Source organism: Tiliqua scincoides, chromosome 3 (genome assembly GCF_035046505.1).
Source record: "Tiliqua scincoides isolate rTilSci1 chromosome 3, rTilSci1.hap2, whole genome shotgun sequence".
Lineage (NCBI taxonomy): Eukaryota > Metazoa > Chordata > Lepidosauria > Squamata > Scincidae > Tiliqua > Tiliqua scincoides.
Window position 1 is genome coordinate 89,899,940 of NC_089823.1, and position 17,917 is coordinate 89,917,856.

General features: G+C 40.8%; 1 protein-coding gene across 1 annotated transcript in view; it reads right to left on the reverse strand.

The window, feature by feature from the left end:
• Nucleotides 1-3,359: 3,359 nt before the first annotated feature.
• The window catches only part of MGAT4A (alpha-1,3-mannosyl-glycoprotein 4-beta-N-acetylglucosaminyltransferase A), a 77,894-nt gene continuing 63,336 nt past the window's right edge, over nt 3,360-17,917 (reverse strand). The window contains exons 13-16 of the mRNA XM_066621975.1: nt 11,252-11,330; nt 8,846-8,912; nt 8,102-8,214; nt 3,360-5,615 (exon numbers count right to left, since the gene is read on the reverse strand). Of these exons, the coding sequence (XP_066478072.1) occupies nt 5,589-5,615; nt 8,102-8,214; nt 8,846-8,912; nt 11,252-11,330 (286 nt within the window). The 3' untranslated portion in view covers nt 3,360-5,588. The remainder of the gene's footprint in view (nt 5,616-8,101; nt 8,215-8,845; nt 8,913-11,251; nt 11,331-17,917) is intronic.

The following is a 17,917-nucleotide window of genomic DNA, read 5'->3' on the forward strand; positions in this document are numbered from 1 at the left end:
TACAGCTTTCCTCTGCCGCTTGTTGAACCACTAACTGCCACAGTAAACTAACTCTGCTGTTATCTTTTCCTAACACCTTGGGGGTGAGTGGAGCCTTAATAAAGTAAGCAGCAGCTGGAAGAAAAGCATACATAACAGTAAGGAAGCAGGGAACAGAGTGTGAGGGGAAATCCTGTAATGGGTAGAACAGGCCTCAAGATTTTAAAAGGCTAAGTGAGCATATTGAAGTTGCAGCACGATGCTTAACACTCTTTCAGATCATAATCCAGGTGCAGAAGAGTCATTTAGTGGTTTCTAGTGGTGGCAAGTGTATTCAAGAAGCTACATTGCACACCTCATCCTGAAACAGCTGTGGAAAAGGGTCCACAGTGACCAGTGGAGCACTTAGTATTCTTGTGAAATTCTAAAGACCCCAGTGTGTCTATAAGGTTCTATAGCATTAGCTTAAGAATACCAGAACACAGGTTTCTTTCAATATTTAATTCAGATATTACATGGGCAGCTATGGCACATAGAACATTGATGAAAGGCACAGTTAACATGACCCAAATTGGTTTTCAAATATAGCAGCAAGATTAACAAAACTCAAACTAGCTCTGAAAAACAAAAGTTTTACAGCAAATACTGTAAATGATTAAATGGAAACATGTGGAGTGTCCTAGAAAAGGCTGGTTGTAGGACCAAAGTCACAGGTTTCACAAGGGCAAAAACAAACAGCAATTACAAAGCAGAGAGACTAAAAAGGTAATCTGGAGTCTAAGTAATCATTATGGACAATTCTTTTTACACCGTAAACCAGTTACTACTGACCATCAAATATTCATTTACTAAAATGTAATCTTTCCTAGGAAAAGTCTCAGCAAGAAGCAGTCAAACCTGCTGGCAGTCATCTTACTCTGTCAGCCACTGTTAAGGCTTATAAACATTCATAGCATGTTCAAACCTCAGAAAAAAAAGTCACACACCATAATTCAAGTAAAGCACAAGTTGTTTGATCCTTCAGGGAAAGTAGGTGTGAAGATATGAGACACCCCCCCCCCCGTGGTGTCTCAGTGTAATTGGAGGAAGGAAGCTATACTGCTGGTTTACAGATTAACACTTGTGGCAGAGGGGGGAAGAACAGCCAGGGGTGGTTTCAAGAGACTCCTTTGTACAGGGGACACTTTAGCACCAAAGATTTATCCAGCCATCCTTTAACCAATACCAGTTTGAAAATAACTGCTTATCCTATTTCAAAGAGTTTGTGGTTCTCAGTTGTGAGAAACATACTCAATGACAGAGCAGTGTCAATAACTGCATTTAAATTAAGCTAGTGTCAACCATGCCAAGCCCTCAACTGTCAGGGTACATATAAATGCACCACAGTGCAGCACAATCCTATGCATATCTACTCAGAAGTAAGTCCCATTATGTTCAGTAGCACTTACTCCTGGGAAAGTGCATAGGATTGTAGCCTTTGTTTTTTGTTTTGTTTTTGCATGAAAACAGGCCCTGCTACTGCAAAAAACTTAATTTTACAGTAATCTAATTACTAATCTCACATTCAAGTTCTGCTCCTTTGATTTGTGAAAGTTTCCTATACTCATTTGAATAGCAAACTCCTTACAAATTGCTTTGTGCCAAAGTAAGCACTGTCTATTCAGCCAAGTATAGTTGACATCAACTGATAAAGCATATTCCATTTACATTTAAGTAAAACTTTCTAGAAGTCTCCCCCCACTTTATCATAAACTAAAGCTTTTACATTTTCTAATTCTGAAATTCAGTTTCAAACAAAGTCACACTTGTATTGTCATAATTATTTTTAGTATGTCTTCAAATATTAATACTAGAGCCAGAGAGATACTTCTCCATAAAGACAACTCTGCCATACAAACAGAAAACACTGCACAGGACCCTTCCTTGACTGGAGCAAAGACCAAAGAGAAGTTCAGCACAATAGTTTAATTGCATATTGCTTCACTGATTGGCCCATTCAGATGCCCTCACCAATTGGCACAGCTTTTGGAGTTAAGTTTTGGTTCCACCTGACCCAGTGCTACTGGGGTAAGTAAGTTGCCCTTACCCTTAGATCTGGCAATGTATACAATCTTTCTTCATTGCAGGATATTCCCCCTAATTTCCAGTTATCAATGCAACAGACTTAAGGTTTTTTTCTCCAGTACAATCCCCTGAACTGCCTTCCTTTACCTATGTGATCTTTGTCACTTGGAATGGGATGTTGGAGAGTTTTCTCTTTATGCTTTTTCTTTTTTCCCCTTTCTCTCTTTTTGCTATAACTTTATGCTGGGGCTCAGTGTAATAAGACATTAAGAGAACAGATTTAATAACAACTTGATTGATTTGCAGACAAAATTAAGTGTAGTTGATGGAACAGTTTCCTTAAAGAGAAACTGATTACTAAGACCTGGTAAAATAGCAGCCAGTTAAAGGCTAAATCAATTATAGGAGGTTATCAGACCGGCCTTTACTTCACAGCACCAATTTTGTCGACAGATTTTAACAATTCTTATCAGAATAAGGTTGGGGACAAGAATGTCAAGCTTAGTCCCAGGAATTCATAACAATGATTTGCTATGCTATCTGGTCAACCAAGGCTACCAATTGTGCAGAGCAAAATAATAAGACAATCACTCACTATTTCATATCATTCTAGATGAAGTTACAGCATTGATTTTATGTTTTATATGGAAACAAAGGACTAGTTTTGAAATCTTATAATTTCTTAACTAAGCCTACGTCTAAACAAAAAAGGTGTCATTCTCAGTTATTATCAAGATCTGAAATGTATATACATTCCTTCCTCAGTACACACTCAAGTGGCACAGGCATTTTAATGTGTGTTTGGTGTCATGGGTATTTTATACTTTCCCCAACAACCAATTATAACAACATTTCTATATGCTTTGAGTGTCCAAAGCACTATGCTAGCTCAGCAATCCTTACACATTTCATAGTCTTTTAAGTGTATGAGAGAGCAATCCAAACCTGCACTGGAACAGGCAAGCTAGGAGGCTTGCGCTGCATCCAAGGCAGATTTGTGGCCAGCAGCAGCTCAGCAAGAGGCAAGGGGAAACTCTTCCCCTTACCCCTGGGTAAGGGCTGCTGGCCCCAATGGGTCTCCTCAGACCTGCCCCACCTCTGGAGGTTGCACAAGTCTGAGGAAAGCAGAGCGGTTTCAAGCCGCTTCATTCTCCCCAGGGATGGGGGTTGGGACCGGCATAACCGCCGGGTCCCAGCCCCACCTCTGGCTCCCCATACACCCGCCCCCAGGGCTGCCAATCACCCGCCCTCTGCCCGCCGAAGAATGCCTTCCTTTCCACCCTCCTCCTCCCCGCCCCCCCCACACCTACCTTTTCCGTTGCGTCCACTCTGCAGGGCTGATGCAACCAGCCAGGAGGAGGCCGGCACAAAAGCCTCTGCAGGCTGGCACTTCTTGGAGCGCCGTCCTGGCTTTCTCCCACAGAGGCGCAAACCTGCTTTACGGGCCGGCCCAAGTCATTGTTAGGATTGGCCCCAAGACTATTATTTTTCCTGTAATGTAGATCAGTATTATTTCCATAAAGGGGGTATGGGGCTAAAACATAGGTGGTGGCTTGCCAAAGACCACCCAGTAATTTCAAGATAGATATGAGATTTGAACCAGGGGACATATTATTCACAACTCCAGTTCTTAGCCACTACATTAACACAAGCTCTTGAATGTTTCTGCATAGTCCCAGCCAAATATAGAGGAAATAAGCGTTTTAGCAAGAGGAATGCATAAATTTAGAGAAGGGTGGAGGGTAATACAAAAGAAATCACAGTCAATTCAAGGAAATCCCTTGGACAATTTCAAACTTAATTGAAGTGTTTTGTGTCATATTATGGAGACTTTTTAGGAATAGTTGCGTTCACAACAGACTCAAAAGAAGCAGAGGCAGGCAGCTGCCTAGTCGTGACAATACGTATTATAAATCATTTTGACCCTTGAGAGAAGGCAAGACAACTGTTTTTGGCAAAAGCTTACATCCAAGACACAGAAGTATCTAAGAATTAGCTTATGACAAAGCTCATGACTACCACCATTTCAGTAAACTTTGTTTACCTGCATGATTACATATGTGCAGTTGAGGTAAAAGCTCAGCTTCTCAAATCTTGGCTGGGGTATGATTAAGGATTTTTTTTAAAAAACTCTTATTAGATGCTATTGCATGTTTACTGTGCTGCAGAGCACAAAGTGCTTGAGTTGCCTCCCTTCAAGGCTACTGACCAAGCAAGCATCCCTCATTCTTGTCCTTGAAGTACAAAAGACAACAAGCATTTGGTTCACATGAAGCTTGCTGGCTCGCTCCAGTCAGTAAGAGTGCAATGCTTTTAGTGGGAGCTGGGCCCTCTTAAGGAAAAAAAATCACAACATCAACAATTAAATACTCTGACAGTCACATTTTAAAAGCTCAGCTGAGGTTACTGTGTATCTATTTCTATTATTAATTCTAATAAAATGGTCATTTAAGTCATTCCAAAAGACTAAGCAGAGTTCATACAAAAGGGGATTGCCAAGCAAAATTAAAAATGCCAAAACTTCTGGATGCTTTTCTTACCAAAGGAAACAACATGAGTGTGTTTCAGAAGACTCTACAAAGGTTAAAAAGGAGTAGCTGGTTATCAAAATTTCCCTTTGAGAGGAGATGAAACAAACCTCAAGTCACCGCAGATTTCACACACCATACTGAAATATAAAATTCCTTAACATGCTCTCTTACATGTTTTGGACTGTGAGCATTATGGATAATGTTCTTCAAAGTTCTTGCTTATGTCTTTGAACAACATTTCTGAGACTTAGGGCACAAAACACAGGAGTTCTCCTGTGCAAGCTCCATTCATTTCAACAGGACTTGTACAAAAGAATTTGAGTTATTGTGCCCTTGGTATGATATAAAAGTGCTTCATTTGCAAACTCAGTTCAGCTCTCCTAATCATGGCAGTATATTACAAAATATGGTTATTTCATTATCAAAGCAAAATGTAGACTTAACTCAAGAAGTAAGATAATTCATTTTAAAAAAACTGCATCAAGTTATTACCTGCATAAAAATATGTACTTTTCAAATCATTTAATAAATTAAACATCCCTAATGCTTTTGAATATATATCCCTGATAATCTATAAAAGAGGGTTTGCATTAGCAAAATAAATGGACCTCCAAAATGTACCCCCTTCATAAAATGTATTTATATATATATATTTTTCTCTTCAAGGAATGTAACAATATGTACAACTTTTGTGTAGCATATCCTATCATGATTGGATAGAATAAAGAGATTACTTTGATTCTTATGCAGCAAAGTCATGTTCAAATGGAGGAAATTGCGTATCTAAATAAATACCACCAGCAAAGTATTGGTTGCTAGATTGTAGTAGACCCTTCTTGTTGGGTCAGTCTTCTCATGTACAGTAGATTTCACAGGAGGTAGCGTTTCAGTGAGAGATAAAAGTTGGAAATAAGGTGCATGCTCAGTGTCTTCAGTCTGGAATTTGAAAGATGGAGTATTTCATTCAAATGTTTCTAAAGATGGAGATCTCCCCTTTTCTTCCTTCCTCTTGATTCAGTTAGGAACCTTTTTAATATGAACCTGTGGTGCAGAATTGAAAAAAATGGCTGATAAATGCACACCTGTGTATCAATAGTCACTAAATACATCATAACAAGAGATGGTGACTGTGTTTTCACAACAGGCCAACCACAACTTTTCTACAAGATTGAAACAGGTACTTTGAGAGCTTTGGTCAATTGTTTCTGGGGATACATTTACCACATTCTTTTTCAAACCAGAATTCCTTTTAAGTGTTGCAGAAAACGCAGTCAACTTACTGTGGAAACACTGGCACCCATTATTGTTTGTAGGGTGTGAAGTGACCCTTATTTATAGATAAATCTAAATAAAAAATGAAATGTTCCAGTTAATATAACCTGTTGCTTTCCTTTACAAAACAGACATGGGCAGCCCATTTCATCATAAATCCCCATGTGGCGATGAAACAACACCAATGTGGGCTATGTTGCACCCCATGGGGGATTTTTGGTTGCTGGAGATCTCCTCGGTTTAAGGAGACATTTGTGCCCTTGCCCTGTAGTAAGCCCCAACAGTCACAATGAGTCACCTTGGACCAGTGCCAACAATATTGTTGGCAGAAGTCCACGTTGATCCGTGCAGGTGGATCAGGCCTGAGAAGGGCTTGTGGATTCGGCACGTGCCCGCCCCCGCCAATCCCACCCTCTCTGGGGCTGACGTGCCCACCCTTCCCCATGTCCTCCCTGTCCCCACCCTGCTCAGCCCATTCCCTGCTTCCATGGTAGATTTAACTGCTCTGGCGGGTGCCTATCACTCTGCCAGTGCCAGTGGGAAGGCTCTGGCCTTCCTGCCAGTATGCCTGGGCTTTGTGCTGCCACAAAGCGCCTTACAGTGCTTTTGCAGAATACACCAGCAAAACACGTTCCGGCACAGGTGCTCAATAGGTTTGAGCAGTTAATTACTTTAAAAAATGTTTCCAAACTGCATGAGACAATATTATGAGACTCTTAACATTATGCTAAGTGGCTTTAGACCAGTTCACATGGGATGGATCAAGCCCCAGAAGCTGCCATGAGAATTACAAAAGTACAGATCTGCCGTAGCTTGATATATGAATTGTATATAGAGATAAAAACAGCTGTAATGCAGCTCTATCTTTTCCTATACTTAACTGCAATTCATGCAGCAGGTGATCAGTTTGCTTTCCCCACCAGCCACTAGGCTTTCTCCGAAGGCTCCTGCAAGAATATAAGAGCCTTTGGGAGAAAGCTGTTGGGCACGAGGAGGGACAGCAGATTATTGCTGTTCCATTTGGTACTAAGAGGACCCAAGTCATCAGGCCCAAGTGCCATTGGGAGGCTCCCAGCCCTGCCTTCCACAGGGGATCCAACTCCCAACTCTGCCCAAGGCCCAGAAGAAGCTAGCACTGGCCCTGCAGGGCAGTAGTATCTAGCAAGGGAAAAATTCACAAATGTTTTCACAGCACTATGCAAGATGGCTTTCTCTGTTACCTTCAATACATGGAATCAGTATCCATATAAGTTCAAGTGCACAGCACCCATGACCACAAACCGATTAGAAACTGTGTGCGTGCAGTGGCGTAAGCTAAGGGGGTGCAGGGGGTAGCAGTCGCACTGGGCAACAAGCTTTAGGGGGGCAACAAGCTGAGCTTGGCACTAGTGGCCAAAATTGTGAAAATCTTGGGATGTATGAATTATATATATCACGTTATATATCATTGGAAAGATCATTTATTGCAGAATGCAATGAAACAAACCACCTTAGAATATCTGTTTTCTATCAGATATCTAAAAGTTATGGCCAATTAACCAGAAAACAAAAACACAACTGCCTTAAGGATCAAAAAGTGGATTTCTTTCATTCAAAACTGACCTATGAGACTGATTGTTCTGAGAGCCAATGAGATGTTATTATGATACAGCATGGAAACAATAAGGTGTTAATATGAGGCAGCTCTCATTTCCACATATCATAATACAGCTACTCCTGCTAACTGGTAAAGAGGCACTTTTTCAAGTGATGCTCCTCTTATTTTTAGTAGGGAGAGAATAGCCACCCCTCTTCACCCCAGTACAATGTATGTAACAAAAAAGGGGCATACTTTTTATTTATTTACTTAATTAAAATTTGATTTTTGTTCTGGGGGGCATGGACTACAAAATCTTCTTTGATCCCAGGTAGCAGATAGATGCTTTAGCTATGCCACTGGCTGGGGGGAGGTGGCAGATCAAGTGGGTAGTGAACTGCTGGGAGGAGGCAGGTTTTCCCCCAATTTGCACTTTTTAAAAAGCCTGGGCGTGATGTCACTTCCAGGGCATCATTTTGAGCTCTGCAGCAGGCTACTCGTTCATTAGCTATGCCACTGTGTACATGTATGTGCATGCATGAACTCACACATCCAGATTCATCATAAGAGGCCCACAGCTGAGGATATCGCAAAATGTTTTTGAAAAGAGAACCTTAAACTTGATGCGTGTTGACAGGTAGTGTTCTAGTTATACAAGGCATTTGTGTTTAAATCTCACCTCATTTAGAATTGCCCAGACAGGCGAATTCTGTATTACCAGAAGCCGGACAGCTGCAATTGGATTTAGACGGGGATCAACTGTTCCTTCTGCTTTACCATGTACAAACTTGCCTTCAAAAAACAAAGAGAGCATTCTAAACAGGATTAAGAAAACAAAATCCTGGCTATCACTTATGGACATCTCATGTACAAGTCTGCTTAATTTAGTGCTGATTCACACATATGGCAGCCCCCTATAAGAGCTATTAACACACACAGAGTTCTCACTTGGCTAGTAGCCAGGAAACAGACAAACGGCTATTTATACTCTTATCTGTGCCACTTATATGGGTGCTTTCATGACTTACTTTTATTTAACGGTGTCTTAACTAGTTTAAGATTAATGTTTATATTGTTAACTGTTTTGAGGTTTTTCAGTGAGAAAAGGTGGGATACACATTTCAAAAATACATACTTGTGTAAAAAAAATACACAAAGCTTAGGGCAGCTTAAAATTTTTACCAGCCCCCACAATTGTTAGGGTGCCACTTTGAACCTTCCTCTCCTATGTGTGATGGCACCAGAACGGTACCTGTTAGTACCAAATTGAAAATGAACTCTTGCCATTGTTGCCTAACATTCTGTGGAGCTCTGCTAGAACAAAGACCAGGCTATAAGAGAGAATGGTCTTAGTTATAAAAGAAAGAGTTATCTATTAAAATTGTGGTAAAGCTCAATGCTACTCTATTTTATGCAGAATTACCTATACGGAAAAAACCATCTTCTAATCGTTTCTCTTTGGTTTCTTTGCTTAATACCAAGTCTTCACCCTGAAAAACAAGATACAGAATATAAATGCTTCTTTATGTTGATTAGAAATCCTCACGAGTCTGCCTGTTCCCCAGGAAATGTTAGCACAGCAATAGCCTTTTGTATTTTGTGCACTGGAAATATATAGTGTGCACATTGAGGGGAGAGATGGGGTTCAGCAAGTAAACTTAATTGACTTTGCAAGGTGGAGTTAAGCACATTTTGGAACACACTGTGCCAGAGGTTCCCAAACTTACCTGAGTCACTACGCCTCGCAGTCTCTTCCTCCTGGCATTTATATAAGCATTTATATTCTGAGCCGAGTGCCGCCATCCTGGATCTCACAAAATCTCACAAGATCCAAGATGGCAGAAACCAAATCTCATGAGATTTTATCACTGCCATCTTGGTTCTCATGAGTTTTCATGACATCCAAGATGGCAGTGCCCAGGGGGAACAGGTAGGAAGGGTGACCAAGGACATCCTGTGGTACCCTTATGAGTGTGCCATGACACCCTAAGGCATTGTGATGCACACTTTGGGAACTGCTGCATTATGCAATGCACAGACAAATATTGTCATCAGTCTATAATTCCCACCATAATCTTGCCTACAAGTCCCTGTACTGTATTGCCCTTGGCTTTATCTGAACTGAAGCATGATACAAGTTGGCCCCCGTACCCACTCAGTTTGAAGCCAGGCATTACAGGAGAAACAGAGCTGCTAGCAAAATAGCAGCACTGAATCTTTTCCTCCCTGCCTAGCAACATTGAACAACACAAAGCGCATAATGTGACATCACTCCGCTAGACATTTCCCCATCCCATTTCATTGGTTATCCCTTATGGAGTGGGCAAGCTTGCAGAGAAGTTATTATGTTACATTGTGCATGTTCATATTACGAAAATCATGTCCTAGGTAAATCTCTAAACTCCTTCTGTCTCTTAAACAAGCGGGAAGGCATGTAAGAGTTACATTCCAAGCATAATTACACATTCAGATATCTCCCTGTCTATGATCTTTGTCCTGCTGCTCCACAAACCCCTCAGCTATCCAAAGATTTTCTGCTTCCCTTCAACTCCTCTGTTTTTTATTCATTTTCACTTATTGCCCCCATGCCTGGAATTCCTCCCAAGAATACATTTTCAATGTTGACTCTGGCTCTTCCTTCAAACCCCACCTCCTTTGTAAACTCTTGGCTCAACCACCTACCTCCAACTGAAACTAAGCAAGCCTAAATATAATAGAGGGCATGTCTTTCCCACTTTCTCAGCTGCCTTCCCTTATGTTTAGTGTTAGATTATAAGCTTCTCTTAAGAACATAAGAACAGCCCCACTGGATCAGGCCATAGGCCCATCTAGTCCAGCTTCCTGTGTCTCACAGCGGCCCACCAAATGCCCCAAGGAGCACACCAGATAACAAGAGACCTGCATCCTGGTGCCCTCCCTGGCATCTGGCATTCTGATGCCAGATGCAAGGAACTCTTGCATCTTCACGTGTGTGCAACAATGACACTACATAAATGCAGTAAAACGTCCAATAACACATGGCATGCATTCCCCAGATGTTGAATGTTGTGCAAAATAACACTATAGAACACACATAACAGGTAGGAAACAGGTGCTGATTGGCCCAGAATTCACGGTTCTTATTAGGTAGAATGGTTGTCATTCATTCCAAGACAAAGAGTGCTGTAATGAATCAGTTATTGGAGATATGATTGTATTAATAAAATGCCAACTATAACTGATAGAAGTTTATTATATAAGTGTCTGCCTAGAAGTCTTTGCACAATTAGTCTAGTAGTACCCTGAGATTCTTATCAAGTCAGATTGGCACTTCTGTATGCTTAATTAAATATCAATGAATGAGGAAGGATCACACATGAGGCTCAAAAGACCCAACTGTAATAAGGAGTAGGTGCTACATGTTTGCAGAACTGGGTAGTAGAGTTTTACTTGTAACACATAATTTTAAAAACTGGTTTTAGAATTGTGTGTCCCCTGCAACAATGTAAACAAAGATGTACAAAGTATTATTCTGAGCCAAGTTCTTCAATACAATTACTGTACATAAATAAAGGATAAATATTCTGTTAGTCACCAGCATGAGAATAAAGAGCTGTGTGTGTGTGTGTGTGTGTGTGTGTGTGTGTGTGTGTGTGTGTGTGTGTGTGTGTGTGTGTAGGACACCATCTGAATATGCTTTAAAAAAATTTTTTACACACTTTCTGATTACCAACCATTTTTCCACAACCAGCTACACTTTTTTACATTAATAGAAGCATACTGAATGAAAAATTATTTTACTCAAATTATGATGCCAAAGAAGGAACAGACAGACTTTTTGGACCCATACCTTAAAAGGTAACACTTCCACAGTTGTATTTATTAATATATCCCCCGGATGTTCTGGGTTGCCACTGTGGAACAGGTATCTATAAAGAACAAGGCCCAAAATATATTATCCAGATCAAGAATGACTGACAACAACAGAACAAACCCAAAACTAAGAAAAACCTACACTCACCTAAAGAAAAAAAGGATTTATCAAAATACTGCACTGTATACTGAAAGTTGAAAACAAGGTTCTTGCAAATTGCTGAAAAACTTATAATGGTTCCAAACAAGGCCTTTATATTCTTAACCAATATCTAAATAATGGTGAACTAACATGAGCTCAATTACAATTATGTTTAAATTAGGAATCCAAAATAGTCAATCATTTTTTAAAAAGCCATTAAAAAAAATAAATCAGGAAACCAGTTTAATAGCCATTCTGGCATTTCTGTAACTTCAAATGAACGATTATGAAAAATACAAAGTCAGTCTCCATCCTTTAAATCAAGGTCAATTCAGGTGATTATATTTATATTATACTAATAAAGTCTTTTGTTATATATAAAATCTTCAAAACCACGAACATAATTTGTACTTTTCTCACACTTATTTTTTCACTTCTTTTTACTATTTGTGACAAAAGCAAGTACAGTAACATTAACCACACAGCAATTTCATACTCTGGTTTAATGGAAAGTATTAAAATTGTTCATGTGATCAGATAATTTTTCCATAAACTGACATACTGCTAGAAAATGCAGTCAGAAAGCACCCACATGAGACAAAATTATGACAAAAGCAACTAACAACATAGGAGACAACAAGCAATGTGATTTATTTAGGCTGATCTGTAGTACACGTAACATCAAAATAGGATAAGGATAAGGATAATCCAAAGCACAAGTTCCTTGTGCAGGCCCAGAGGTGTTGCAAAAGTGCCACAAGGCACGTTTATGCCACTGTGGGAGGAAACAGGCCAGTGTGTGGATGTGCACCAGCTTCCGGAGACTGAATTCAACCTCTGATGCACCAGCCTGGTTCGGCCATTGCAGGGATCTGGGGGAGGTGGGGGAGGGCAGTCTGGGGAAATTCTGGGGTGGGGGGAGGGTGAGTTAGCCCATGGGAGACTGGCCTCAGGAGTAGGGTGAAGCCAGGATCTGGCACTTGGGTCCGATCCTAATCTCCCTCCCAGTTGGCCCAGCCTAGTGTTAGGTGGCTGGGATTTGTACCACCTCTTTGGGTGGCGCAGATCTCTTTCGAGCCACTGCCAGGGTAAGGGGAATTGATTCCCACTGCCCCTGATTGAGCTGCAGCCAGTCCCAGCCCTGCACTGGATACAGCAAAGGCCTGCCTGCCTGATCCACCGCAAGATAGGATTGGGCTGCCCTTAGCCATTGGTTTGTGAATGGCCAAGATGATAATTCAACACACCACCAAAATATGTAGCTTCAGAAGATAGTAAGCAAACTCCTTCACAGCTGAACTTTAAAGTCATGGAAACTTGACTTTAAGAGGAGGTTCACACATTCAGTTTAACCTGAACAATAATCAACCTGAAAGTTAAGTGTAGCCAGAATGTTGAGGATATTTGTCACTTTAAGTTTATCAAGCAGTAAGTAAAACCAATAGTGAATTCATGATGATTTCACATCTTGCATTAACAGCTTAACATACCTACAGCACTGTGGTACTGACATGTGTAAAGAACTTAGCTTTATTAATTATTCCAAGTTACTCCATAAGCCCAACAGAGCCTGCGTATTCTGAACTTAGATGAGGGAGAAACATCTACTAAAGTCTCAGTTGTGATCCAAGTGCAGTATTTCCATCACTATAATTCTTAATTTATTACGGCAATAATTTAGAAGCAATTACAATAATTGCAGACTTGTTTGAATTTTATAGGCATCTCATGATAAGGTGTATGTCAGTCTTTTTTCTTTTATTTTTTTTTTAGAAAGGGAATAATTTTTATCCACTCCAACACTGAGTTCCCTTATTTTGAAGAGGGCTCTGTGACATCCCCACCACCACAGGATGAAGCACACACCCTGTTGGCACAGCTGCATAATTCCTGGAAAGCTGGATAGGCTTGGGCCCTGGGTATTCTTAGGCCATAGTCACTGTCTCTCAGCATAACATAATTCACAGGACTGTCTGAAGACAAAAGGGGGGGGGGAGGGTTTACCACCTTATGCTCTTTGGAGGAAGGGCAAGACAAAAATGTACTAGATAGAGAAGTTCCATGTACAAAGCAACATACATTTCTTATATAATATATATTATCACACTGTATAGGGCGGGGTTTTTTTTCATGAGGATTCAACAGCTCCCCTGTCTGGTTTCCACAGCTCCCAGGGAGCTGTGGCTCACAGTTTGGGAACCACTGACATAGGGTAATGAAACCTCCTTGGTACATTTGTCTCTCATTCAGCATATCAGATGCATTGATGAGAGTCACCTACCTCCTAGTCTTGTGTGGATGTAAGAACCGAAAATCTGAACTTGCTCCAGTACTTACGTAAGCAGAGTATCTCAAAAGCTATGGTGACTTTGTTTACTGTTTACTACCTTTTTAACCTACTTGCCAGTCTCTCTCACCTGGTTTACCTGCAGTAACTCAATTCCTGCACATGCCCTGTTTTAGTTTTTCATTGCTATCCTCTTTGTTTTAGTGTATTTTATTCTTTTTAATAAACTCCTGTTATTTTATTCTGCCTGGTCTTCATTCACTCAGAAGGAAGCTAGTCACCTCTCTTTTGCTATACTTGTTTTTGAGGGGAACCCCAGGATTTGGGGCTTTCCACTATATTGGGGAGGGGGCTACCCCGAGTCAACCCCCTTCTGTCTGTATTTTCCCAAGTTTTGGGCAGTGGCAGTGACAACTAGCATCCTAACTTAAACCCTGTTCAGAGAATGAAACAGGTGTGGGGGGTGGTGCCAGTTGCAAAGGTCCTGACCCCTACTTCCCATCTTCTCTCGCAACATTGTAAGCAGTCTTTTATATGCTGTAAAACATTATTTCACAGCTATTTTTTTATTTTAAGGAAGGCAGTTACTGTTGTCTCCTACGAAGAGGCACTCCTGAAACAAACTGCTGCTTCAAGTGGGTTCTGACCTCTTCTGTCGTCAGGTGCACATGTTTGAGGAAAAAGGTGCTTTCAGCCTTTAAGAACACTAATGATTGTGTCTGGAGAGAGGAAAAACCATAAGATTGTATTTGAAATAGTTATGTGAAAACAACTGGTTCAGTAAAGGCAGTTTCATCCATAGCCTCTATCTTATTTTATCTAACTGAAAAATTTCTTACCCTATCTGTGCAAAGGAAGAGGGAAAATACCTAATTTGTGCTCTGTCTACTTCTTATAAAACATCATTAATGCTCAAGCGCAGCCAGCTGATGCAGGATACATCAGATTTAATATTTAGTGTATAAAATATAATGTGCATTATCGAAGGACCTGCGCGGAGGAAGCTAATGCTGACACCGCGAGGAACGGGTCGTCTAAGTGTCTATTATGGAAGGAAAACACAAAAAGTAAGCTTATAAACACTAAATTGCAACTGTGATTAATCTTACCTACGCTCGTAATGATTGCTAAGATTTTACTATCTTGACATTATTAACTTCCTTTTAATAAGGGTGAAACTCTGTTTTAGCAGTCTTCCTACTTACATACTTTGTCCCCTTGTTAACAAAGTCTGTCTTTTCCACTTTTCTGCCTATTCACTTTCAACTATCCTGAAATGCATCAGAGGAATTTCCATATTTCTGATCAGAATGGGGCAGAGAACTATATGTTAAATTAGAAATTCCAATCATTCTCAAACTAATGGAAAAGTTTTCAAATTTTAGAAGAAGCTTCCCCGATTGGCTTTTCTTAATACCTGCCTCTTCCAAATTGTATGACATTTCAGATAATGATTGGACCATCATGACACAAGTAGGAGTTCCCCCCCCCCTTAAAAAGGTGGGGGTCCAATTCTCTCTGGGTTTTTTTTGGAGTGTGTGCTGCTCTTCAACGTTAAGATTTTGCTCCTGTACCTAACAGCATGTGATCTAGAGAAATCAAGTCTGGTCAATAGCTCCCTAGGGCCTTGGAAACATGCTTTAGAAAATTGTTTCTTAGAAACTTGAAACTAATGCAATTATGGATTCTTCCCAGGAAAGGCAGAAAACTTTTCAGAAACATATTACATATTATTTTCTGTTTTCAATTATGATAAAGATAGTGGGAGAATTACATGTAGACCTGCTGGCTGACTACCTTGCCGCAGTCAGAGGCCACCACAGCTTCTTATGCCAGAGGCCAACTCAGACTTCCTCATCAAAAGGAGAAGCCAACCCTCATTAAGCAAGGGCAGAAAGCCAATGACTCACAAGGAACTAAAACTAGACAGGAGCCTGCTGGGAGAATGGTGCCTGCATAGAGCACAATGCAGTTCCATTCTTTTTAATTATAAATCCAGCTGTCTTCAACTGCATGTAGGACCACTGAAAAAAACAATCATAACCATCTGGCACCTTTCCTAGAAGCCTATCTGTGAATGAAACAACATGCACTCCAGTTGGGACACCTGAGGTACACATGCAATAAAATGTTTTTTTAAGTTTATTTTTGAAAAACAGAGATTTGAAGTATGCTGTACTTGCAAAATACTTTCAGAGCACTAGATGGCATAACCTAATTACAGATCATGTGCAATCCCTGGGCTAGTCTTTGAATTTCTTGGATATATCCATGTCCTACCTACCTACATGTGAGCCATGTCCTACCTACAGTGTCCCTCTGCTAATCTTCCTGGAGTGTGCAGAAACACTGCTAATCTTCCTGGAGTGTGCAGACATGGAAGGGGTGGGGTCTGAACCATTATTATGGTCCTATGAAAGAGTGCATATATGTGAAATACATGCAAATGTACACAGAGACAAAGGGGGAACACTAGAGATGATGTGAAGTTCTCTTGGTGACATTTGGCGAATAGGTAAACAGCTACTCAATCAGATATTTTAAAAATAAAAATACCCAACAAAGCTTAGGTAAAGGTAGGGGAGTCAAGACAATATGTTTAAGTGCAAAATGTTTGCTCATTACCACTGCTCATTTTAAGCAGAAATCTGACACCTTTACTATGTCAGAAAGAAAGTTTCAGGGTGTAGAGTACTAACTAGAACAGGTTAGGGTGTCAGATGTGGACTGCAGAAGCATCTTGCACTGTTTATGAAAAATACAAAGATGGCAAGGGTAAACATCCCCTTTGAGTTATATGCACAACACTAACAGACAGTGCTTTTTTTGTAAAAAAAATAGGTGCAGGAACTCACAACTTTTTATTTATTTATTTATAAACCATTTTTTATACATGCGCACGTGCGCGCGCGCACACACACACACACACACACCCATCCATCCCGTGTGAGCTCCCTGATAGCAAAAGCACTCCTGCCACAGCTGGAGTGAAACACCCCATTTTTTTTTTAGGTGGGGAGGTGCTCCATTGGGCTATAGGAAACTCTCTCCATTGGGCTATAGGAAAGCCTATACAGTAGTTAAAGTGTTCAGAACAAATATATAAGGTCTTGAGCCCAGCTGGTGGCCATCAGTGCCTCAAGTGTTAGTTCCAAACACTTTGAGCCTAAGAGCTCTGGTGGCTCAGTGGCTAAACTGCAGGTCTGTGGAGCCAGAGGCTAGGAGTTCAAATCCCAGTGAGGAACAATATTTTTTTTTATTAAGGTGGGAAGGTGCTCCATGGCTGCAAAATATAAAGGTTGGTTGCTAGTTGCCAAAAGGGGGGCCAGTTGAGGCTGCAAAACTCCTCAAAGTTCAGTCCCAGGCAGGCTTTTTTGAACTTTTTTTTTTTTTTTAAGTTCCAGATAGGACTTAACCTACAGTTAAGCTCCTGGAGTGAGCACCCTGCTGGAGGCTGTGGGTTAAGTCCTACCTGGGACTTAAAAAAAAAAGTTCAAAAAAGAGCCTGCCTGGGACTGAACTTTGAGGAGTTTTGCAGCCTCAACTGGCCCCCCTTTTGGCAACTAGCAACCAACCTTTATATTTTGCAGCCATGGAGCACCTTCCCACCTTAATATATATATATATAAGGGCTGAAGACCATATATATTAGTTCTGAACACTTTAACAATAGGCTTTCCTATAGCCCAATGGAGAGAGTGCTGGGCTGTGGAGCACAAGGTTGGAGGTTTGAATCCCTCCCTAGCCAGCAGTGTGGAGCAGGGTGGTGCAGGCAGGAGAAAAAAGGTGGGGGCAAGGAGGAGGGAAAAAAGGGGGCGGGGTGGTACAGGTAGAGGGGGGGAAAAAAGGTGCCAGAACGCCGTTCCGGTGCGTTCCATTACAAAAAAAGGCCCTGCTAACAGATTAATAAGCCCTGTCAGCTAGTATCTGCATACAGCATGCACAATATTTATCTACAAACTGCTTTAAACACCACGGGAGAGCTGTCCCTTAAACAGCTTTGACAAAATGTTCGGGGCCAACCCTCCCTTTTCTCATCTCCTCTCCTGCTGATTGAATTCAACAGAATGCTCTTTTGAGAAGAATCCTCATAGAGATGTATACATGAAAATATTGGGCCTGGATGCAAAATCCATTTGGATCTTCAGGAAAATCTGTGAACCAGAAATTTTGTGTTCCAGCCTAACACATTCACATGCTCTCCTATAACGGAA